This window comes from Ascaphus truei, unplaced genomic scaffold (genome assembly GCF_040206685.1).
Source record: "Ascaphus truei isolate aAscTru1 unplaced genomic scaffold, aAscTru1.hap1 HAP1_SCAFFOLD_1002, whole genome shotgun sequence".
Taxonomy (NCBI): Eukaryota; Metazoa; Chordata; class Amphibia; order Anura; family Ascaphidae; genus Ascaphus; species Ascaphus truei.
Window position 1 is genome coordinate 29867 of NW_027453866.1, and position 24518 is coordinate 54384.

General features: G+C 49.8%; 1 protein-coding gene across 1 annotated transcript in view; it reads right to left on the reverse strand.

Moving 5' to 3' along the window:
• Positions 1 to 23573, reverse strand: part of LOC142474881 (cilia- and flagella-associated protein 221-like) — a gene marked incomplete at its 3' end in the record, with an annotated part of 43367 nt that extends 19794 nt beyond the window's left edge. Inside the window, exons 1-3 of the mRNA XM_075581023.1 lie at positions 23010 to 23573; positions 21435 to 21623; positions 12956 to 13056 (exon numbers count right to left, since the gene is read on the reverse strand). Of these exons, the coding sequence (XP_075437138.1) occupies positions 12956 to 13056; positions 21435 to 21570 (237 nt within the window). The remainder of the gene's footprint in view (positions 1 to 12955; positions 13057 to 21434; positions 21624 to 23009) is intronic.
• Positions 23574 to 24518: the final 945 nt, after the last annotated feature.

Here is a 24518-nt window from a genome sequence, read left to right on the forward strand (position 1 = left end):
GCGTGTTTATCACACTCACTACAACCTGCGAGGCGTGTTTATCACACACTACAACCTGCACGGCGTGTTTATCACACTCACTACAACCTGCACGGCGTGTTTATCACACTCACTACAACCTGCACGGCGTGTTTATCACACTCACTACAACCTGCACGGCGTGTTTATCACACTCACTACAACCTGCACGGCGTGTTTATCACACTCACTACAACCTGCACGGCGTGTTTATCACACACTACAACCTGCACGGCATTTTTATCACACTCACTACAACCTGCACGGCGTGTTTATCACACTCACTGCAACCTGCGAGGCGTGTTTATCACACTCACTACAACCTGCACGGCGTGTTTATCACACTCACTACAACCTGCACAGCGTGTTTATCACACTCACTACAACCTGCACGGCGTGTTTATCACACTCACTACAACCTGCACGGCGTGTTTATCACACTCACTACAACCTGCACGGCGTGTTTATCACACTCACTACAACCCGCACGGCGTGTTTATCACACTCACTACAACCTGCACGGCGTGTTTATCACACTCACTACAACCTGCACGGCGTGTTTATCACACTCACTACAACCTGCACGGCGTGTTTATCACACTCACTACAACCTGCACGGCGTTTTTATCACACTCACTACACCCTGCACGGCGTGTTTATCACACTCACTACAACCTGCACGGCGTGTTTATCACACTCACTACAACCTGCACGGCGTGTTTATCACACTCACTACAACCTGCACGGCGTGTTTATCACACACTACAACCTGCGAGGCGTGTTTATCACACTCACTACAACCTGCACGGCGTGTTTATCACACTCACTACAACCTGCGAGGCGTGTTTATCACACACTACAACCTGCACGGCGTGTTTATCACACTCACTACAACCTGCACGGCGTGTTTATCACACTCACTACAACCTGCACGGCGTTTTTATCACACTCACTACACCCTGCACGGCGTGTTTATCACACTCACTACAACCTGCACGGCGTGTTTATCACACTCACTACAACCTGCACGGCGTGTTTATCACACTCACTACAACCTGCACGGCGTGTTTATCACACACTACAACCTGCGAGGCGTGTTTATCACACTCACTACAACCTGCACGGCATGTTTATCACACTCACTACAACCTGCACGGCGTGTTTATCACACACTACAACCTGCACGGCATGTTTATCACACTCACTACAACCTGCACGGCGTGTTTATCACACTCACTACAACCTGCACGGCGTGTTTATCACACTCACTACAACCTGCACGGCGTGTTTATCACACTCACTACAACCTGCACGGCGTGTTTATCACACTCACTACAACCCGCACGGCGTGTTTATCACACTCACTACAACCTGCACGGCGTGTTTATCACACACTACAACCTGCACGGCGTGTTTATCACACTCACTACAACCTGCACGGCGTGTTTATCACACTCACTACAACCTGCACGGCGTGTTTATCACACTTACTACAACCTGCACGGCGTGTTTATCACACACTACAACCTGCACGGCGTGTTTATCACACTCACTACAACCTGCACGGCGTGTTTATCACACTCACTACAACCTGCACGGCGTGTTTATCACACTCACTACAACCTGCACGGCGTGTTTATCACACTCATTACAACCCGCACGGCATGTTTATCACACACTACAACCTGCACGGCGTGTTTATCAAACTCACTACAACCCGCACGGCATGTTTATCACACACTACAACCTGCACGGCGTGTTTATCAAACTCACTACAACCTGCACGGCGTGTTTATCACACTCACTACAACCTGCACGGCGTGTTTATCACACTCACTACAACCTGCACGGCGTGTTTATCACACACTACAACCTGCACGGCGTGTTTATCACACTCACTACAACCTGCACGGCGTGTTTATCACACTTACTACAACCTGCACGGCGTGTTTATCACACTCACTACAACCTGCACGGCGTGTTTATCACACTCACTACAACCTGCACGGCGTGTTTATCACACTCACTACAACCTGCACGGCATGTTTATCACACTCACTACAACCTGCACGGCGTGTTTATCACACTCACTACAACCTGCACGGCGTGTTTATCACACTCACTACAACCTGCACGGCGTGTTTATCACACTCACTACAACCTGCACAGCATGTTTATCACACTCACCACATCCTGCACGGCGTGTTTATCACACTCACTACAACCCGCACGGCGTGTTTATCACACTCACTACAACCTGCACGGCATGTTTATCACACTCACCACATCCTGCACGGCGTGTTTATCACACTCACTGCAACCTGCACGGCGTGTTTATCACACTTACTACAACCTGCACGGCGTGTTTATCACACACTACAACCTGCACGGCGTGTTTATCACACTTACTACAACCTGCACAGCGTGTTTATCACACTCACTACAACCTGCGAGGCGTGTTTATCACACTCACTACAACCTGCACGGCGTGTTTATCACACTCACTACAACCTGCACGGCGTGTTTATCACACTCACTACAACCTGCACGGCGTGTTTATCACACTCACTACAACCTGCACGGCGTGTTTATCACACTCACTACAACCTGCACGGCGTGTTTATCACACACTACAACCTGCACGGCATGTTTATCACACTCACTACAACCTGCACGGCGTGTTTATCACACTCACTGCAACCTGCGAGGCGTGTTTATCACACTCACTACAACCTGCACGGCGTGTTTATCACACTCACTACAACCTGCACGGCGTGTTTATCACACTCACTACAACCTGCACGGCATGTTTATCACACTCACTACAACCTGCACGGCATGTTTATCACACTCACTACAACCTGCACGGCGTGTTTATCACACTCACTACAACCTGCACGGCGTGTTTATCACACTCACTACAACCTGCGAGGCGTGTTTATCACACTCACTACAACCTGCACGGCGTGTTTATCACACTCACTACAACCTGCGAGGCGTGTTTATCACACTCACTACAACCTGCACGGCGTGTTTATCACACTCACTACAACCTGCACGGCGTGTTTATCACACTCACTACAACCTGCGAGGCGTGTTTATCACACTCACTACAACCTGCACGGCGTGTTTATCACACTCACTACAACCTGCACGGCGTGTTTATCACACTCACTACAACCTGCACGGCGTGTTTATCACACTCACTACAACCTGCACGGCGTGTTTATCACACTCACTACAACCTGCACGGCGTGTTTATCACACACTACAACCTGCACGGCGTGTTTATCACACTCACTACAACCTGCACGGCGTGTTTATCACACTCACTACAACCTGCACGGCGTGTTTATCACACTTACTACAACCTGCACGGCGTGTTTATCACACACTACAACCTGCACGGCGTGTTTATCACACTCACTACAACCTGCACGGCGTGTTTATCACACTCACTACAACCTGCACGGCGTGTTTATCACACTCACTACAACCTGCACGGCGTGTTTATCACACTCACTACAACCCGCACGGCATGTTTATCACACACTACAACCTGCACGGCGTGTTTATCAAACTCACTACAACCTGCACGGCGTGTTTATCACACTCACTACAACCTGCACGGCGTGTTTATCACACTCACTACAACCTGCACGGCGTGTTTATCACACTCACTACAACCCGCACGGCGTGTTTATCACACTCACTACAACCTGCACGGCGTGTTTATCACACACTACAACCTGCACGGCGTGTTTATCACACTCACTACAACCTGCACGGCGTGTTTATCACACTCACTACAACCTGCACGGCGTGTTTATCACACTTACTACAACCTGCACGGCGTGTTTATCACACACTACAACCTGCACGGCGTGTTTATCACACTCACTACAACCTGCACGGCGTGTTTATCACACTCACTACAACCTGCACGGCGTGTTTATCACACTCACTACAACCTGCACGGCGTGTTTATCACACTCACTACAACCCGCACGGCATGTTTATCACACACTACAACCTGCACGGCGTGTTTATCAAACTCACTACAACCTGCACGGCGTGTTTATCACACTCACTACAACCTGCACGGCGTGTTTATCACACTCACTACAACCTGCACGGCGTGTTTATCACACTCACTACAACCTGCACGGCGTGTTTATCACACACTACAACCTGCACGGCGTGTTTATCACACTCACTACAACCTGCACGGCGTGTTTATCACACTCACTACAACCTGCACGGCGTGTTTATCACACTTACTACAACCTGCACGGCGTGTTTATCACACTCACTACAACCTGCATGGCGTGTTTATCACACTCACTACAACCTGCACGGCGTGTTTATCACACTCACTACAACCTGCACGGCATGTTTATCACACTCACTACAACCTGCACGGCGTGTTTATCACACTCACTACAACCTGCACGGCGTGTTTATCACACTCACTACAACCTGCACGGCGTGTTTATCACACTCACTACAACCTGCACAGCATGTTTATCACACTCACCACATCCTGCACGGCGTGTTTATCACACTCACTACAACCCGCACGGCGTGTTTATCACACTCACCACATCCTGCACGGCGTGTTTATCACACTCACTACAACCCGCACGGCGTGTTTATCACACTCACTACAACCTGCACAGCATGTTTATCACACTCACCACATCCTGCACGGCGTGTTTATCACACTCACTGCAACCTGCACGGCGTGTTTATCACACTTACTACAACCTGCACGGCGTGTTTATCACACACTACAACCTGCACGGCGTGTTTATCACACTTACTACAACCTGCACAGCGTGTTTATCACACTCACTACAACCTGCGAGGCGTGTTTCTCACACTCACTACAACCTGCACGGCGTGTTTATCACACTCACTACAACCTGCACGGCGTGTTTATCACACTCACTGCAACCTGCGAGGCGTGTTTATCACACTCACTACAACCTGCACGGCGTGTTTATCACACTCACTACAACCTGCACAGCGTGTTTATCACACTCACTACAACCTGCACGGCGTGTTTATCACACTCACTACAACCTGCACGGCGTGTTTATCACACTCACTACAACCTGCACGGCGTGTTTATCACACTCACTACAACCCGCACGGCGTGTTTATCACACTCACTACAACCCGCACGGCGTGTTTATCACACTCACTACAACCTGCACGGCGTGTTTATCACACTCACTACAACCTGCACGGCGTGTTTATCACACTCACTACAACCTGCACGGCGTGTTTATCACACTCACTACAACCTGCACGGCGTGTTTATCACACTCACTACAACCTGCACGGCGTGTTTATCACACTCACTACAACCTGCACGGCGTGTTTATCACACTCACTACAACCTGCACGGCGTGTTTATCACACTCACTACAACCTGCACGGCGTGTTTATCACACTCACTACAACCTGCACGGCGTGTTTATCACACTCACTACAACCTGCACGGCGTGTTTATCACACTCACTACAACCTGCACGGCGTGTTTATCACACACTACAACCTGCACGGCATGTTTATCACACTCACTACAACCTGCACGGCGTGTTTATCACACTCACTACAACCTGCACGGCGTGTTTATCACACTCACTACAACCTGCACGGCGTGTTTATCACACACTACAACCTGCACGGCATGTTTATCACACTCACTACAACCTGCACGGCGTGTTTATCACACTCACTACAACCTGCACGGCGTGTTTATCACACTCACTACAACCTGCACGGCGTGTTTATCACACTCACTACAACCTGCACAGCATGTTTATCACACTCACCACATCCTGCACGGCGTGTTTATCACACTCACTGCAACCTGCACGGCGTGTTTATCACACTTACTACAACCTGCGAGGCGTGTTTATCACACACTACAACCTGCACGGCGTGTTTATCACACTCACTACAACCTGCACGGCGTGTTTATCACACTCACTACAACCTGCACGGCGTGTTTATCACACTCACTACAACCTGCACGGCGTGTTTATCACACTCACTACAACCCTCACGGCGTGTTTATCACACTCACTACACCCTGCACGGCGTGTTTATCACACTCACTACAACCTGCACGGCGTGTTTATCACACTCACTACAACCTGCACGGCGTGTTTATCACACTCACTACAACCTGCACGGCGTGTTTATCACACTCACTACAACCTGCACGGCGTTTTTATCACACTCACTACACCCTGCACGGCGTGTTTATCACACTCACTACAACCTGCACGGCGTGTTTATCACACTCACTACAACCTGCACGGCGTGTTTATCACACTCACTACAACCTGCACGGCGTGTTTATCACACACTACAACCTGCGAGGCGTGTTTATCACACTCACTACAACCTGCACGGCGTGTTTATCACACTCACTACAACCTGCGAGGCGTGTTTATCACACACTACAACCTGCACGGCGTGTTTATCACACTCACTACAACCTGCACGGCGTGTTTATCACACTCACTACAACCTGCACGGCGTTTTTATCACACTCACTACACCCTGCACGGCGTGTTTATCACACTCACTACAACCTGCACGGCGTGTTTATCACACTCACTACAACCTGCACGGCGTGTTTATCACACTCACTACAACCTGCACGGCGTGTTTATCACACACTACAACCTGCAAGGCGTGTTTATCACACTCACTACAACCTGCACGGCATGTTTATCACACTCACTACAACCTGCACGGCGTGTTTATCACACACTACAACCTGCACGGCATGTTTATCACACTCACTACAACCTGCACGGCGTGTTTATCACACTCACTACAACCATCACACTCACTACAACCTGCACGGCGTGTTTATCACACACTACAACCTGCACGGCATGTTTATCACACTCACTACAACCTGCACGGCGTGTTTATCACACTCACTACAACCTGCACGGCGTGTTTATCACACTCACTACAACCTGCACGGCGTGTTTATCACACTCACTACAACCTGCACGGCGTGTTTATCACACTCACTACAACCTGCACGGCGTTTTTATCACACTCACTACACCCTGCACGGCGTGTTTATCACACTCACTACAACCTGCACGGCGTGTTTATCACACTCACTACAACCTGCACGGCGTGTTTATCACACTCACTACAACCTGCACGGCGTGTTTATCACACACTACAACCTGCGAGGCGTGTTTATCACACTCACTACAACCTGCACGGCGTGTTTATCACACTCACTACAACCTGCGAGGCGTGTTTATCACACACTACAACCTGCACGGCGTGTTTATCACACTCACTACAACCTGCACGGCGTGTTTATCACACTCACTACAACCTGCACGGCGTTTTTATCACACTCACTACACCCTGCACGGCGTGTTTATCACACTCACTACAACCTGCACGGCGTGTTTATCACACTCACTACAACCTGCACGGCGTGTTTATCACACTCACTACAACCTGCACGGCGTGTTTATCACACACTACAACCTGCGAGGCGTGTTTATCACACTCACTACAACCTGCACGGCATGTTTATCACACTCACTACAACCTGCACGGCGTGTTTATCACACACTACAACCTGCACGGCATGTTTATCACACTCACTACAACCTGCACGGCGTGTTTATCACACTCACTACAACCTGCACGGCGTGTTTATCACACTCACTACAACCTGCACGGCGTGTTTATCACACACTACAACCTGCACGGCATGTTTATCACACTCACTACAACCTGCACGGCGTGTTTATCACACTCACTACAACCTGCACGGCGTGTTTATCACACTCACTACAACCTGCACGGCGTGTTTATCACACTCACTACAACCTGCACAGCATGTTTATCACACTCACCACATCCTGCACGGCGTGTTTATCACACTCACTGCAACCTGCACGGCGTGTTTATCACACTTACTACAACCTGCGAGGCGTGTTTATCACACACTACAACCTGCACGGCGTGTTTATCACACTCACTACAACCTGCACGGCGTGTTTATCACACTCACTACAACCTGCACGGCGTGTTTATCACACTCACTACAACCTGCACAGCGTGTTTATCACACTCACTACAACCCTCACGGCGTGTTTATCACACTCACTACACCCTGCACGGCGTGTTTATCACACTCACTACAACCTGCACGGCGTGTTTATCACACTCACTACAACCTGCACGGCGTGTTTATCACACTCACTACAACCTGTACGGCGTGTTTATCACACTCACTACAACCTGCACGGCGTTTTTATCACACTCACTACACCCTGCACGGCGTGTTTATCACACTCACTACAACCTGCACGGCGTGTTTATCACACTCACTACAACCTGCACGGCGTGTTTATCACACTCACTACAACCTGCACGGCGTGTTTATCACACACTACAACCTGCGAGGCGTGTTTATCACACTCACTACAACCTGCACGGCGTGTTTATCACACTCACTACAACCTGCGAGGCGTGTTTATCACACACTACAACCTGCACGGCGTGTTTATCACACACTACATCCTGCACGGCGTGTTTATCACACTCACTACAACCTGCACGGCATGTTTATCACACTCACTGCAACCTGCACGGCGTGTTTATCACACTCACTGCAACCTGCACGGCGTGTTTATCACACTCACCTCAACCTGCACGGCGTGTTTATCACACTCACCACAACCTGCACGGCGTGTTTATCACACTCACTACAACCTGCACGGCGTGTTTATCACACTCACTACAACCTGCACGGCATGTTTATCACACTCACTACAACCTGCACGGCGTGTTTATCACACTCACTACAACCTGCACGGCGTGTTTATCACACTCACTACAACCTACACGGCGTGTTTATCACACTCACTACAACCTGCACTGCGTGTTTATCACACTCACTACAACCTGCACGGCGTGTTTATCACACTCACTACAACCTGCGAGGCGTGTTTATCACACTCACTACAACCTGCACGGCGTGTTTATCACACACTACAACCTGCACGGCGTGTTTATCACACTCACTACAACCTGCACGGCGTGTTTATCACACTCACTACAACCTGCACGGCGTGTTTATCACACTCACTACAACCTGCACGGCGTGTTTATCACACTTACTACAACCTGCACGGCGTGTTTATCACACTCACTACAACCTGCACGGCGTGTTTATCACACTCACTACAACCTGCACGGCGTGTTTATCACACTCACTACAACCTGCACGGCATGTTTATCACACTCACTACAACCTGCACGGCGTGTTTATCACACTCACTACAACCTGCACGGCGTGTTTATCACACTCACTACAACCTGCACGGCGTGTTTATCACACTCACTACAACCCGCACGGCGTGTTTATCACACTCACTACAACCTGCACAGCATGTTTATCACACTCACCACATCCTGCACGGCGTGTTTATCACACTCACTACAACCTGCACGGCGTGTTTATCACACTTACTACAACCTGCGAGGCGTGTTTATCACACACTACAACCTGCACGGCGTGTTTATCACACACTACAACCTGCACGGCGTGTTTATCACACTCACTACAACCTGCACGGCGTGTTTATCACACTCACTACAACCTGCACGGCGTGTTTATCACACTCACTACAACCTGCACGGCGTGTTTATCACACTCACTACAACCTGCACGGCGTGTTTATCACACTCACTACAACCCTCACGGCGTGTTTATCACACTCACTACACCCTGCACGGCGTGTTTATCACACTCACTACAACCTGCACGGCGTGTTTATCACACTCACTACAACCTGCACGGCGTGTTTATCACACTCACTACAACCTGCACGGCGTGTTTATCACACTCACTACAACCTGCACGGCGTGTTTATCACACACTACAACCTGCGAGGCGTGTTTATCACACTCACTACAACCTGCACGGCGTGTTTATCACACTCACTGCAACCTGCACGGCGTGTTTATCACACACTACAACCTGCACGGCGTGTTTATCACACACTACATCCTGCACGGCGTGTTTATCACACTCACTACAACCTGCACGGCATGTTTATCACACTCACTACAACCTGCACGGCGTGTTTATCACACTCACTGCAACCTGCACGGCGTGTTTATCACACTCACCACATCCTGCACGGCGTGTTTATCACACTTACTACAACCTGCACGGCGTGTTTATCACACACTACAACCTGCACGGCGTGTTTATCACACTCACTACAACCTGCACGGCGTGTTTATCACACTCACTACAACCTGCACAGCGTGTTTATCACACTCACTACAACCTGCACGGCGTGTTTATCACACTCACTACAACCTGCACGGCGTGTTTATCACACTCACTACAACCTGCACGGCGTGTTTATCACACTCACTACAACCTGCACGGCGTGTTTATCACACTCACTACAACCTGCACGGCATGTTTATCACACTCACTACAACCTGCACGGCGTGTTTATCACACTCACTACAACCTGCACGGCGTGTTTATCACACTCACTACAACCTGCACGGCGTGTTTATCACACTCACTACAACCTGCACGGCGTGTTTATCACACTCACTACAACCTGCACAGCGTGTTTATCACACTCACTACAACCTGCACGGCGTGTTTATCACACTCACTACAACCTGCACGGCGTGTTTATCACACTCACTACAACCTGCACGGCATGTTTATCACACTCACTACAACCTGCACGGCGTGTTTATCACACTCACTACAACCTGCACGGCGTGTTTATCACACACTACAACCTGCACGGCATGTTTATCACACTCACTACAACCTGCACGGCGTGTTTATCACACTCACTACAACCTGCACGGCGTGTTTATCACACTCACTACAACCTGCACGGCGTGTTTATCACACTCACTACAACCTGCGCAGCATGTTTATCACACTCACCACATCCTGCACGGCGTGTTTATCACACTCACTGCAACCTGCACGGCGTGTTTATCACACTTACTACAACCTGCGAGGCGTGTTTATCACACACTACAACCTGCACGGCGTGTTTATCACACACTACAACCTGCACGGCGTGTTTATCACACTCACTACAACCTGCACGGCGTGTTTATCACACTCACTACAACCTGCACGGCGTGTTTATCACACTCACTACAACCTGCACGGCGTGTTTATCACACTCACTACAACCTGCACGGCGTGTTTATCACACACTACAACCTGCGAGGCGTGTTTATCACACTCACTACAACCTGCACGGCGTGTTTATCACACTCACTACAACCTGCGAGGCGTGTTTATCACACACTACAACCTGCACGGCGTGTTTATCACACACTACATCCTGCACGGCGTGTTTATCACACTCACTACAACCTGCACGGCATGTTTATCACACTCACTACAACCTGCACGGCGTGTTTATCACACTCACTGCAACCTGCACGGCGTGTTTATCACACTCACCTCAACCTGCACGGCGTGTTTATCACACTCACCACAACCTGCACGGCGTGTTTATCACACTCACTACAACCTGCACTGCGTGTTTATCACACTCACTACAACCTGCACGGCGTGTTTATCACACTCACTACAACCTGCGAGGCGTGTTTATCACACTCACTACAACCTGCACGGCGTGTTTATCACACTCACTACAACCTGCACGGCGTGTTTATCACACTCACTACAACCTGCATGGCGTGTTTATCACACTCACTACAACCTGCACGGCGTGTTTATCACACTCACTACAACCTGCACGGCGTGTTTATCACACTCACTACAACCTGCACGGCGTGTTTATCACACTCACTACAACCTGCACGGCGTGTTTATCACACTCACTACAACCTGCGAGGCGTGTTTATCACACTCACTACAACCTGCACGGCGTGTTTATCACACTCACTACAACCTGCACGGCGTGTTTATCACACTCACTGCAACCTGCGAGGCGTGTTTATCACACTCACTACAACCTGCGAGGCGTGTTTATCACACTCACTACAACCTGCACAGCGTGTTTATCACACTCACTACAACCTGCACAGCGTGTTTATCACACTCACTACAACCTGCACAGCGTGTTTATCACACTCACTACAACCTGCACGGCGTGTTTATCACACTCACTACAACCTGCACGGCGTGTTTATCACTCACTACAACCTACACGGCGTGTTTATCACACTCACCGCAACCTGCACGGCGTGTTTATCACACTCACTACAACCTGCACGGCGTGTTTATCACACTCACCGCAACCTGCACGGCGTGTTTATCACACTCACTACAACCTGCACGGCGTGTTTATCACACTCACTACAACCCGCACGGCGTGTTTATCACACTCACTACATCCTGCACGGCGTGTTTATCACACTCACTGCAACCTGCGAGGCGTGTTTATCACACTCACTACAACCTGCGAGGCGTGTTTATCACACTCACTACAACCTGCACAGCGTGTTTATCACACTCACTACAACCTGCACAGCGTGTTTATCACACTCACTACAACCTGCACAGCGTGTTTATCACACTCACTACAACCTGCACGGCGTGTTTATCACACTCACTACAACCTGCACGGCGTGTTTATCACTCACTACAACCTACACGGCGTGTTTATCACACTCACCGCAACCTGCACGGCGTGTTTATCACACTCACTACAACCTGCACGGCGTGTTTATCACACTCACCGCAACCTGCACGGCGTGTTTATCACACTCACTACAACCTGCACGGCGTGTTTATCACACTCACTACAACCCGCACGGCGTGTTTATCACACTCACTACATCCTGCACGGCGTGTTTATCACACTCACTACAACCCGCACGGCGTGTTTATCACACTCACTACAATCTGCTGATGACGTTTTCCAACTTCATAGCCTCCAAAATGCAGAATCCCGGGATCAGCGCGGACAGCCGCGTTCCTGAGAAGTTTTTTATAAGTCTCTAAAGAAAGGGACGAAAGGAGGAGAAGTTATTACAGTGAATCATAATATTTATTATCTGTTCAGAGCTACAGCCAGAAAAATACACAAACCTGTCTGCTCTTGTCTTTAAAGCTGCAGTTCAGTCTTTTTAATTTAATTATTTATTTTTTTAATTCAATAGTTTCACGTGGGCAATCTCTAATTACCTAAAGAACTGTATAGCTGCCGGTCAATTCGTTCTCCATGTATTGATCGGCGAAATTTGGCAACACCTTTAGATATGGGATATGTTTTTCCTCTGCTTCTGTCACTCAGTGGAAGCTCATGAATATTCATGAGCACTCCTGCACTGACATGTGCTAGAGGGAGGGCAGGGCTGACAAAGGGGTGTGCCAGGGCTTGTGACAGGACATGAAGGGGCAGTGCCTTAGCAAATGGCTGTTAAAATAGAATACAAGAAAATTGGTCTTTCAAAGTTGTTTTTTTAAAAACAGAAAATGCTAAACATGGCTAACCCCAAAAAGCCCTGATGCAAATATCGCCATTCAGGGATACTCCATTTTTAGGAGAGATAGGTCAAAGAGAGGAGGAGGGGTGTTATTTTATATTGCAGACACATTACAATTTACACTGTTAAATTGCCCACCAAGCCCACCCTCTTTTGAAATCCTATTTGGCAGAATCTGCCTCCCCTTTTCTAAGCCCATCTTGCTTGCTGGCATCTACCGCCCCCCTAAAGCCCCCCCAAAATCTCTGACTGATATCACCCAGTTTCATGGCTCCAGTTCCTCTCTGAATGAGAAGAGTGAGCTGCTAGTTCTTGGGGATTTCAACGTCAATTGGCTTGACCCTAAAAACCACAAAATCCAGATACAACTCAAGTCACTTAACCTATCGCAACTCATTTCCCAACCCACACGGATAAACCTGAAATCGCATAACCATTCCTTGCTAGACTGGATTCTCTCCTCAAACCCCAGCAGAATCCAATCCTCTGGCATCCTTCCTGATATTTTCAGTGACCATGCAATAGTGTACTGTGTAAGGAAAATTAAACCGCCCCAATCAAGCCCTAAAGTTCTCCTCACTAGAACATTTAGAAACTTTAACTCACAACAGTTTCTGGCTGACCTTACCAACTGCCCATGGCACAGAATCGATTTAATTCCCGACCCTGATTCTGCGCTCGACTATTTCCAATCCGAGTTCTTAAACCTCTGTGATACCCATGCTCCACTACGCAGAATAAGGGTACGGGGTGCCCACCTTCCATGGGTTACACCTGACCTTATAGCACTCTACCAGTTCAGGGATGCCTTGTGGAAAAGCTACAAAGTAACTGGCACTACCAAGGATCTCAATCACTACAGATGCCTGCGGAACATGTGCACAAAGCAAACAAGGCACGCAAAAGCACAATATTACTCTGACAATCTCCTCCAGAACACATCAAACCCAGCTAACTTCTGGAAAGTTATCAACAACATATTCCAGCCTCCTAACCATCAACAACCAAGTAATATCATTAAGGGGGATATTACTCTGACAAACCCCACCGACATTGCAAATGCATTCAATGATTACTTTGTGGGGTGTGCTACTAACTTATTAGCAAAACGCAACCCAAACCACAAACCTGAATCTCATCCTGGGAGTACCCCTATAGCCCCACCCCCTCCCAACATTGCCCACAATTTTCAATTTGGCCCAGTATCCGAAGAGGAGATTACACAAGCGCTTCTCAAATTAAAACTAAGCAGCCAATGTGGACCTGACTTACTACAATCTAGGTTCCTAAGACTTGGTGCCCCGGCAATTGCCAAACTAATTGCTTCCATAGTCAACTCGATCCTGTCTGCTGGCCATATCCCTAAGACCTGGTAAGCTGCCAGAGTTGTCCCAATCTTCAAAAGTGGGGACAAAAACACTGTCTCAAACTACAGACCAATCTCCCTTCTCCCAATCCTATCCAAAGTCATGGAAAAAGGTGTCCACTCCCAATTAAGCGATTACTATAACAAGACAAATTTCCCTAGCCAATTCCAATCTGGCTTTCGCCCCAAACACTCCACCATAACTACCCTGCTAAATCTTTGCAATGAAATCCAGTGTGGAATGGAACGGGGACAACTCACTGGTGCAGTATTCCTAGATTTTGCAAAGGCTTTTGATACTGTTGATCATGCTATCCTGCTTAACAAACTCCAGAGCTCTGGAATAGGGAAACATGCTTTAAACTGGTTTCAGTCCTACCTATCAGGTAGATCCCAACATGTGTCCATCTCAGGCTCTAACTCCAACCCCCTGGATATCACTTGTGGTGTCCCGCAAGGCTCTGTTCTGGGGCCCCTACTCTTCTCAGTGTTCATCAATGATCTTCCCACAGCTTGTCAGGAAGCCTCAATACACATGTATGCAGAGGACACAATCCTATATGCACACAGCCATAGCCTCTCTGACCTTCAACACATACTTCAGTCTGACTTTTTCAGAGTCGAAAACTGGATTTCCCTAAACAAACTGTTTTAAACACTGACAAGACTGTAACAATGGTATTTGGGACCGAGACTAAATTTTTAAAGCTTCCAGCGACTGAGCTCCAGATTACAACCAACACTAACACCACCATAACTCCTGTCACTAGTTTTAAATACCTGGGAATATGGTTTGACTCCCACTTAACATTCGAGATGCACATTAATACCCTGACAACCAAGACCTACAGCAGCGGCAGCTCTTATTCGAGCAAATGCCGCTGGCTGTATGAGGCTGGGAAGCGGGTAGCCGCGGCGCGTGGCGGCGCACTGTGACGTCACAGTCACATGCGCGCCCGGCTTCCCCGTCTTCCCCGGCTTCCCCAGGCTTCCCCGACACCCCTGGACATCAAATTAAGGTAAGCGGGGGTACGGGGAAGCAGAGGGGCAGAGCAGAAGGGGTACAGGGGTCCGGAAGGGTGTGCAAATTGCTCGCGATGAGGAGGGGGGGTGAGTGGGGGAACGCGGCGGCGCGCGTGCATTACTGGCGGCAGCTGGGGCAGATCCCGGCATGCCGCCGGTATTTGTTGCAATAAGATATGTCGGTACTGTATGCCAAACTAGGGGTACTTTACAGGAAAAAATCCTCCCTAAGTCTCCTGGTCAGAAAACGTATCGCACAGCAGATGCTAATGCCAATTATTGACTATGGAGACATAGTATATGGCTCGGCACCTCAAACCCACCTTAGCAAACTTAACACCCTCTACAACTCAATTTGTCGTTTTTTTCTCCAATGCAACTATAAGACACATCACTGCGAAATGCTCAAAGAACTAGATTGGTCATCACTCGAGTCTAGGCGCAAAGTTCACCTTTCCTGTCTTGCCTTCAAATTCTTTATGGGCAAGCTACCCAGCTATCTGAACAAGCTCCTCACCCCTACCACATGCAGCACCTATCATCTGAGATCAGACTCCAAAAGACTGTTCATGGTCCCAAGGCTCAACAAAGTATCCGGCCGCTCCTCCTTCTCTTACCGTGCACCCCAAAACTGGAACAACCTACCAGAGACTCTCACATCCACCACCAGTCTAAGTTCTTTCAAATCTAAGGCTGTCACACATTTTAATGTGGTCTGTAACTGTTTCATACGCTCATAATACAAATTATCTTTAACTGTGATAATGTCTTGTATATAATGTATACCCTGCTCATTATGTAACTGTATTTGTAACCATGTATTATTTGTCTTAACTCTGTGCCCAGGACATACCTGAAAACGAGCGGTAACTCTCACTGTATTACTCCCTGGTAAAATATTTTATAAATAAATAAATAAAAGTATTTTTTCTTACTACAGAACTGATTTATTAAAAAAAAAAACACATGCAGGAACTGCAGCTTTAAGTACCCCAGCACATGTATGTATGTGTATCTATATCTATCTATATCTATATAATTGAAATTTGTGAGATTGTTAGTAGATGTGGGTAATCTGATTGGTCCGTGGGTCCGTCCACCCATGGCCCACCTCCCCCACGACTCTCATTGGCCCAAAGGTACGCTGACATCACAGACACACCTACTCCACTGTGACACACACACACATACTGCCACAGACTCTCACCCCATCACACTCACCATACCTCACCCACAGCTCACCTCCCCCCCCCCTCACCCACAGCTCACCTCCCCGCTGGCTCCCCCCCACCATCACCCCCCTCACCCACAGCTCACCTCCCCGCTGGCTCCCCCCCACCATCACCCCCCCTCACCCACAACTCACTTCCCCGCTGGCTCCCTCCCACCATCACCCCCCCTCACCCACAGCTCCCCTCCCCGCCATCACCCCCCTCACCTCCCCGCTACCTTCCCCCTCGGCGCACCTTCCCCCTATGCCACCGGCTCACAATATTAAAATGGCGCTCCACACTACTCCACCCTGTCGTGACCCTTACCGCACGATTTAAACTGTGCACCCCTCTGGGCGGCGATCGGAAGAGGCTGCTCTGCCCCTCCCCCCGTGGCCATCTCCCAGAGGGAAGGGCATGTCCTGCGCGGCCGCCACTGCCCTGCTCCCCCCTGTTGAAGGGGAAAGGCGCGCCGAGGGGGAAGGTAAGTGGAGGTGGGTGGAAGTCGAATGGGAGGGTGGTGGGGTTTTAAAATGGGGTGGTGGTATAACAGGTTGTGTGTTTCCATTTTTGGTGGCTGATAAAAGAGTAAAAGGCAGGTCAGGTCAACGTCAGAGAAGGCTATATTAATTATAGGGTAAGAGGGGTGCACAGTTGAAATTGTGCGTTAAGGCTGACTCCTGTCCACTGCCCCCCCCTCCTGTCCACTGTCCTCCCCCCTCCTGTCTCACTCCCTCTTGTCCACTCTCCCCCCCATCCACTGTCGTCCCCCCCTTCCTGTCCACTGCCCCCCCTCCTGTCCACTGCCCCTCCCCTCCTATCCACTGTGCCCCCCTCCTGTCCACTGTCCCCCCCTCCTGTCCACTGTCCCCCCCCTCCTGTCCACTGTCCCCCCCCTCTTGTCTACTGTCCCCACCCTCCTGTCCACTGTCCCCACCCTCCTGTCCACACCTCCTGTCCACTGTCTCCCCCCTCCTGTCCACTGTCCCCCCCTGTCCACTGTCCCCCCCCTCCTGTCCACTGTCCCCCCCTCCTGTCCACTGCCCCCCCTCCTGTCTACTGTCCCCCCCTCCTGTCCACTGTCCCCCCCCTCCTGTCCACTGCCCCCCCCCCCCTCTTGTCCACTGTCCCTCCCTCCCTCTGGGGGGGGGGGGGGAACGGAGAAAGAGGGGGAGCACAGAAATAGGGGGAGAGGAGGGAGCGGGAAATTTAACTCCCGGGCAACGCCGGGTCTCTCAGCTAGTCTACATATATACAACGGAAATAGCCGTGTTAGTCCAGTTGCGATAATGCAGAATTAATGAGTTCTTCAGTATTAGGTGATAAGTTGTTAGTCCAAATAAAAAAAGGTATATCATAGGACAAGCATTCGAGAGTTCTCCTCTCTTCCTCAGGTCGGCAATACTGGTTTACACAGGAATCTGTGGCTAAAACAGAGGTTAGGAAAGCAGAAAATAACGGTTCTTTTCTGCTTTCCAAACCTGTTTTGGCCACAGATTCCTGTGTAAACCAGTATTGCTGACCTGAGGAAGAGAGAGCTCTCCAAAGCTTGTCCTATTATATCAATTGTTAGTCCAAATACAAAATGTATCACCTGAGGCTGCACCTTATAGCGCCCGGCGACGCGACGTCGCGTCAAAACAAATACATTGGATCCGTTGCATGCACTTATAGTCAGCGCGACGGCGCAGCAAACATTTTTTAAGCCATTGAAATTTGATTTTGGGAGAGACAGTCGCCACATGTGACTGTCTCTACAACAATCACAGAGCGCCTACTGCACTCTGCCCGCCCCCTTCGTGACGTCACTGGCTTTGTCGCCAGCGACGTCGCTCCAAACTAAAGTGCAACTTTCGCCAGTCGCGTCGCCGTCCCTATAAACGCGGCCTAATACTGAAGAGCTCCTTTATTCTGCACTATCTACATATACATACATACATACATACATACATACATACATATTGTGATTCCCACACCACGTTGCAGTCTCTTTTAGTACCAATGTAAGGCAGGAAACACTGTAATTCTTTATATGGGGTTTATTTACAGGGATTAAATCATACTAACAGGCCCACCGTCCCTTTAAGTCCAAACAAAACATAAAATAAACTCCTACTCCTCTTAGGAGACTAACTGTACATTCAGCTTCAACCCTTACTAACCTGGATGGACAGCTTAGCTGGTTCCACCCCAAACATGCCCTGGCATATGCAACAATCTACACAGTCTCTGCACACGGCAATAAATGTTTTTTTGCCTATCTGTAAGTTCAGGCTTTGAGCAAACGTCCCAGCTTCAGCGCGGCCTTTCTTCCTAGGGGAACTCTGCACCTCGTGAGCTCAGAGAAACTCTCCTCTGTAAATGCCAAGGACCGGACATTCCTGCTTCAGCACGGTCTCGTCCTTCCTTCTTCTTCCTGGGATTAATGACCCAGCAGGCTCCACGTTCAGCGGGCCTAGGGGTCTGTGCCAGCTTCCACAGCTGGGGAGGACACTTCTCTGTCCCCTTCTCTGGGACAGCAATCTCTCACTATGTGACTCTCAGCATGGCAGCATTTCAGCTCTCTGTGTTTGCATTAAACACTTCCTTGTTCACTAAAGGACTCCATTCTGATTAATTAGGCAGCAGCTGCATTAGCCATTCCAGGGAGGATTAACTCTCTGTGAGCTGGAAAAGTACACTTACTGCACTGTTCCAGCACCTAGAGATACCTGATGGTATCACAATATATATATAGAGATATAGATATATAAGGCTAAGGCTGCGTCTCCGCTAGCACTGAGCGGACGGCGCTTGCAGCGGTTACTTACATACATATATCTATATAAGTCCCCGCTCACGCTGTGCGCGCTCGTGCGCGGGCACTTAGGTAAACAAAAAAAAACTAACTTTCCAGCTCGCTCAACTACCCGCAATGCCCCCCCCCCCCCCCGCGTGCGTAAATGCAGGACACCCGCCGCTAATGCTTGGAGCGCTCTCCAAGCATGAGCGCGCTCAGCGCCAGCGGGGACTCAGCCTAAGGATGTCTGCAACTCATTATGATGTCACCAGTATGATGTCACGTGCCAGATATATAGCCTGCCAGGTACAACACCCAGTGGCTGACTATATTTCATAATGTTTGTCTGAATGTCTATAGTAGATTGTTTAAGTTAGCCAAGTGATAGTGATGGATCGAGGTAGGTGACAATATTAAACACAAGGGAGAAAAAATGAGACAAGAAAAAAAAACTAACGATTAAACACTGATCGAATACGGCAAGCACAAAAAAGGGCAAATGAAACGGCAGAAGAAAGAAACCAACGATTAAACTCAAACAGAGAGAGAAAGGAAGACAAAGGAGAAGCTGAAATAGTGAAGTGCCTAATGCCAACAATAATCAAGAAATATGTGTACAAGTCGCTGAACATAATATTCAGGGGAGGAGACAGTAAGGCGGGGAGAGGAGACAGAGAGACAGCAGGGAGAGGAGACTGAGAGACAGCAAGGAGAGGAGACAGAGAGACAGCAGGGAGAGGAGACAGAGAGACAGCAGGGAGAGGAGACAGAGAGACGACGAGGAGGGAACGGAGAGCAGTGTGCACATCGGGCAGCAGGGAGTGCAGAGAAGGGAGGAGAGACTGGAGGAAACAGAGACAGCAAGGAGAGGAGGAGACAGATGAGATGAGTAGGAGAGGAGGGAGTGTAGTGAGCACAGAGAGGAGCAGACACAGTAAGGCAGGGAGTGCAAAGAGGAGCAGGACAGGATGGAGGAGAGAGTAACATGGGGGAGGACAAGAGACAGCGCGGCGTTACAGGGAGGGGTGAAAACAAAGAGTAATGTTTCATTAATAACCTTTAAGATGTGCTAGATTGGGGTATGTTACGCCAGGTACATATGCCCGACGTTTCCGTCCCCGCGGGGCCTTTTTCAGGAGTAACATGCCTACATTTAAATGCCCAAATGGAAGTAGGAATTCAGAAAAGGGGAGGGGAAAACCACAGCAGGGGAGTGGCTGTGTACACACACATACTGTACGTATATAAGGCTTGTGACGTCACATGTGAGTGTCAAATGGTATAACCCCAATCCGATTGGCTGGAGTCCCATATTGACAGGGTCCTTTTATTATGGGGTGCCGGTATCCCCCTGCAGTATTTAAATCTCCCAGTCACGTGGTGTAAACAAACGCAGAGCTACTAAGGAGTCAGATATGTGATCTCTCTGTCTTTCTGAGCCCCTCCTCCTGCGCACGGCGAGTACAGAGGAATGACCCGAACCCGTTGTATGGAGCAGCCCGGCACTCACTGGTTTCCAGCAGGTGGTTAGGTACAGGCTTTCTTTCTGGCTCCAGCACCAAACTCTCGAGAAGAATTGGTGAAACCTTCCTAAACTTCCGCTCATCGCTGGGAAAATCCAGGGGGGCAGGTCCGACTAACGCCATCGTTCCGGGACAAACACAAGCGGGATTTATGGCTGCAGCTAATCGGTGATTACCTAGAAGAGATGCATGGGGGGATTCAGTGGGAGGGCTGAGGCGTTTGCTGTGATATAAGTGATTAGCAGAGCAGTGTTACTGTATGTATTCACTAGAACAGGGGCGGCCAACTCCAGTCCTCAAGGGCCACCAACAGGTCAGGTTTTCAGGATATCCCTGCTTCAGCACAGTGGCTCAGTCAAAGACTATACCACCTGTGCTGAAGCAGGGATATCCTGACCTGTGGGACTCTCCTCCCCCCCCCCCCCAGTCCACATCCCTCCCCACCTTCCAGTCCTAGCACAGCCGGTACTTACATACCCCTCAAACATCTCCTGTACTGCACTTTCTCCCGCTGTATTCTGTAAGTCTCCCATTATTCCATTTAGATTGTAAGCTCTGCCGGGCAGGCACTCCCTTATTCCCATTGTTAACTGCCTGTTTAACGTCCATGTGATACTTTGTACCGCTGTACTGTCCTAATTCTGTAAAGCGCTGCATACATTGGTGGCACTATATAACCACACATATATATATACGCACACGCTGCTCCGTTTCATGCTAAACACAATCTGGAGGGTAAAACAAATATCATAGGAAGCCCTGCAGCCCATATCCTCTAAGCAGTGCGATTCCGCAAGACAGCTTATCACTAAGTCCCTTCATTAAATGTCTTGTTGCACAGCTCTGCTTGTGAGTGCGGGCCTGTATGTCACCCTGTGCAGCGGGAGATCACATACAGTGACACACACCCCGCGGGGGTCTGTAGGATAAAGTTATTGCACAGCTCTGCTTGTGAGTGCGGCCTGTATGTCACCCTGTGCAGCGGGAGGTCACATGCAGTGACACATACCCCGCGGGGGTCTGTAGGATAAAGTTATTGCACAGCTCTGCTTGTGAGTGCGGCCTGTATGTCACCCTGTGCAGCGGGAGATCACATACAGTGACACACGCCCCGCGGGGGTCTGTAGGATAAAGTTATTGCACAGCTCTGCTTGTGAGTGCGGGTCTGTATGTCACCTTGTGCAGCGGGAGATCACATACAGTGACACACACCCCGCGGGGGTCTGTAGGATAAAGTTATTGCACAGCTCTGCTTGTGAGTGCGGGCCTGTATGTCACCTTGTGCAGCGGGAGATCACATACAGTGACACACACCCCGCGGGGGTCTGTAGGATAAAGTTATTGTTACTCAGAGCAGAATAAATAGTAACAGTGTATGCAGCCAGCGCCCGTTCAGCGTCCCAGTCATTCCCTGCGCAGTATATACCGCTCCTTGCTGTCCCTGCAGAACCTCTCTATATACACGGTATACTGACGGCGTCTCTCGGCATAGAAATATACATAGTGATGTGATCAGCTGCAGGCCGGGTCATCATTTGTTACATTGTATCTGTGATAATCACCAACTAGTCCGGGTCACACCAGCTCCATGTCTCCCAGGGACGGTCCTTTCTCCCGGGACAGATTCCTCCCTCTCTCACCCTCTCTCTATACCTCTCCTCTCACCCTCTCACTATACCTCTCCTCTAACCCTCTCTCTATACCTCTCCTCTCACCCTCTCTCTATACCTCTCCTCTCTCCCTCTCTCTATACCTCTCCTCTAACCCTCTCTCTATACCTCTCCTCTCACTATACCTCTCCCCTCACCCTCTCTCACTATACCTCTCCTCTCACCCTCTCTCTATACCTCTCCTCTAACCCTCTCACTATACCTCTCCTCTAACTCATTCACTATACCTCTCCTCTAACCCTCTCTCTATACCTCTCCTCTAACCCTCTCTCTATACCTCTCCTCTCACCCTCTCTCTATACCTCTCCTCTCACCCTCTCTCTATACCTCTCCTCTAACCCTCTCTCTATACCTCTCACCCTCTTTCTATCCCTCTCTCTATACCTCTCACCCTCTTTCTATACCTCTCTTCTCTCCTTCTCTCTCTCCTTCCTCTCTCTCTCCTCTCTTTATCTCTCCTTACCCCCCCTATCTTTCTCTCTCTCTCTTCCCCCCCCCCCCTCGCTGTACCTTACCCCCCCTCTCGGTCTCTCTCTCACCCCCCCCCCCCCTCTCGGTCTCTCTCTCCCACTCTCTGTCAGTCTCTCTCTCCCACTCTCTTTATCTCTCTCTCTCTCCCAGTCTGTCAGTCTCTCTCTATACCTCTCCTCTCTCCTTCAGTCTCTCTCTATACCTCTCTTTGTCTCTCTCTCTCTCTCCCTCAGTCTCTGTCAGTCTGTCTCTCCTGTCCCCCTCCCCCTGTCTCTTCCTCTGTCTCTCTTCCTCTGTCTCTCTGTCTCTCTGTCTGTCTGTCAGTCTCTCCCCCTCCCCCCTCCCTCTCTCTGTATCAGGACGCGTTGTCATGGTGACACCTTTACACAGGCGAGGAGGCCGGACTGTTCCACTCACTGCGGGGGGGTGGGGGAGGGCTGAGACAGTAAGTCTTCCCCCCCCCCCCCCGGCCCGGTACTGACTCACCCCCCCGACCCAGTACTGACACACCCCCCGGCCCGGTACTGACTCCCCCCCCCCCCCCCGGCCCGGTACTGACTCCCCTCCCCGGCCCTGAACCCCCCCCCCCCCTCACCCACAGGCCCTGACGCTCACTGACATGAACTCACTCATACAGTGTCACTAACAGGAAGTCACACTCACTGACAGGAACTCACACTCACAGTGTAACACACTAACAGGAAGTCACACTCACTGACAGGAACTCACACTCACAGTGTAACACACTAACAGGAAGTCACACTCACTGACATGAACTCACACTCACAGTGTAACTCACTAACAGGAAGTCACACTCACTGACAGGAACTCACACTCACAGTGTAACACACTAACAGGAAGTCACACTCACTGACAGGAACTCACACTCACAGTGTAACACACTAACAGGAAGTCACACTCACTGACATG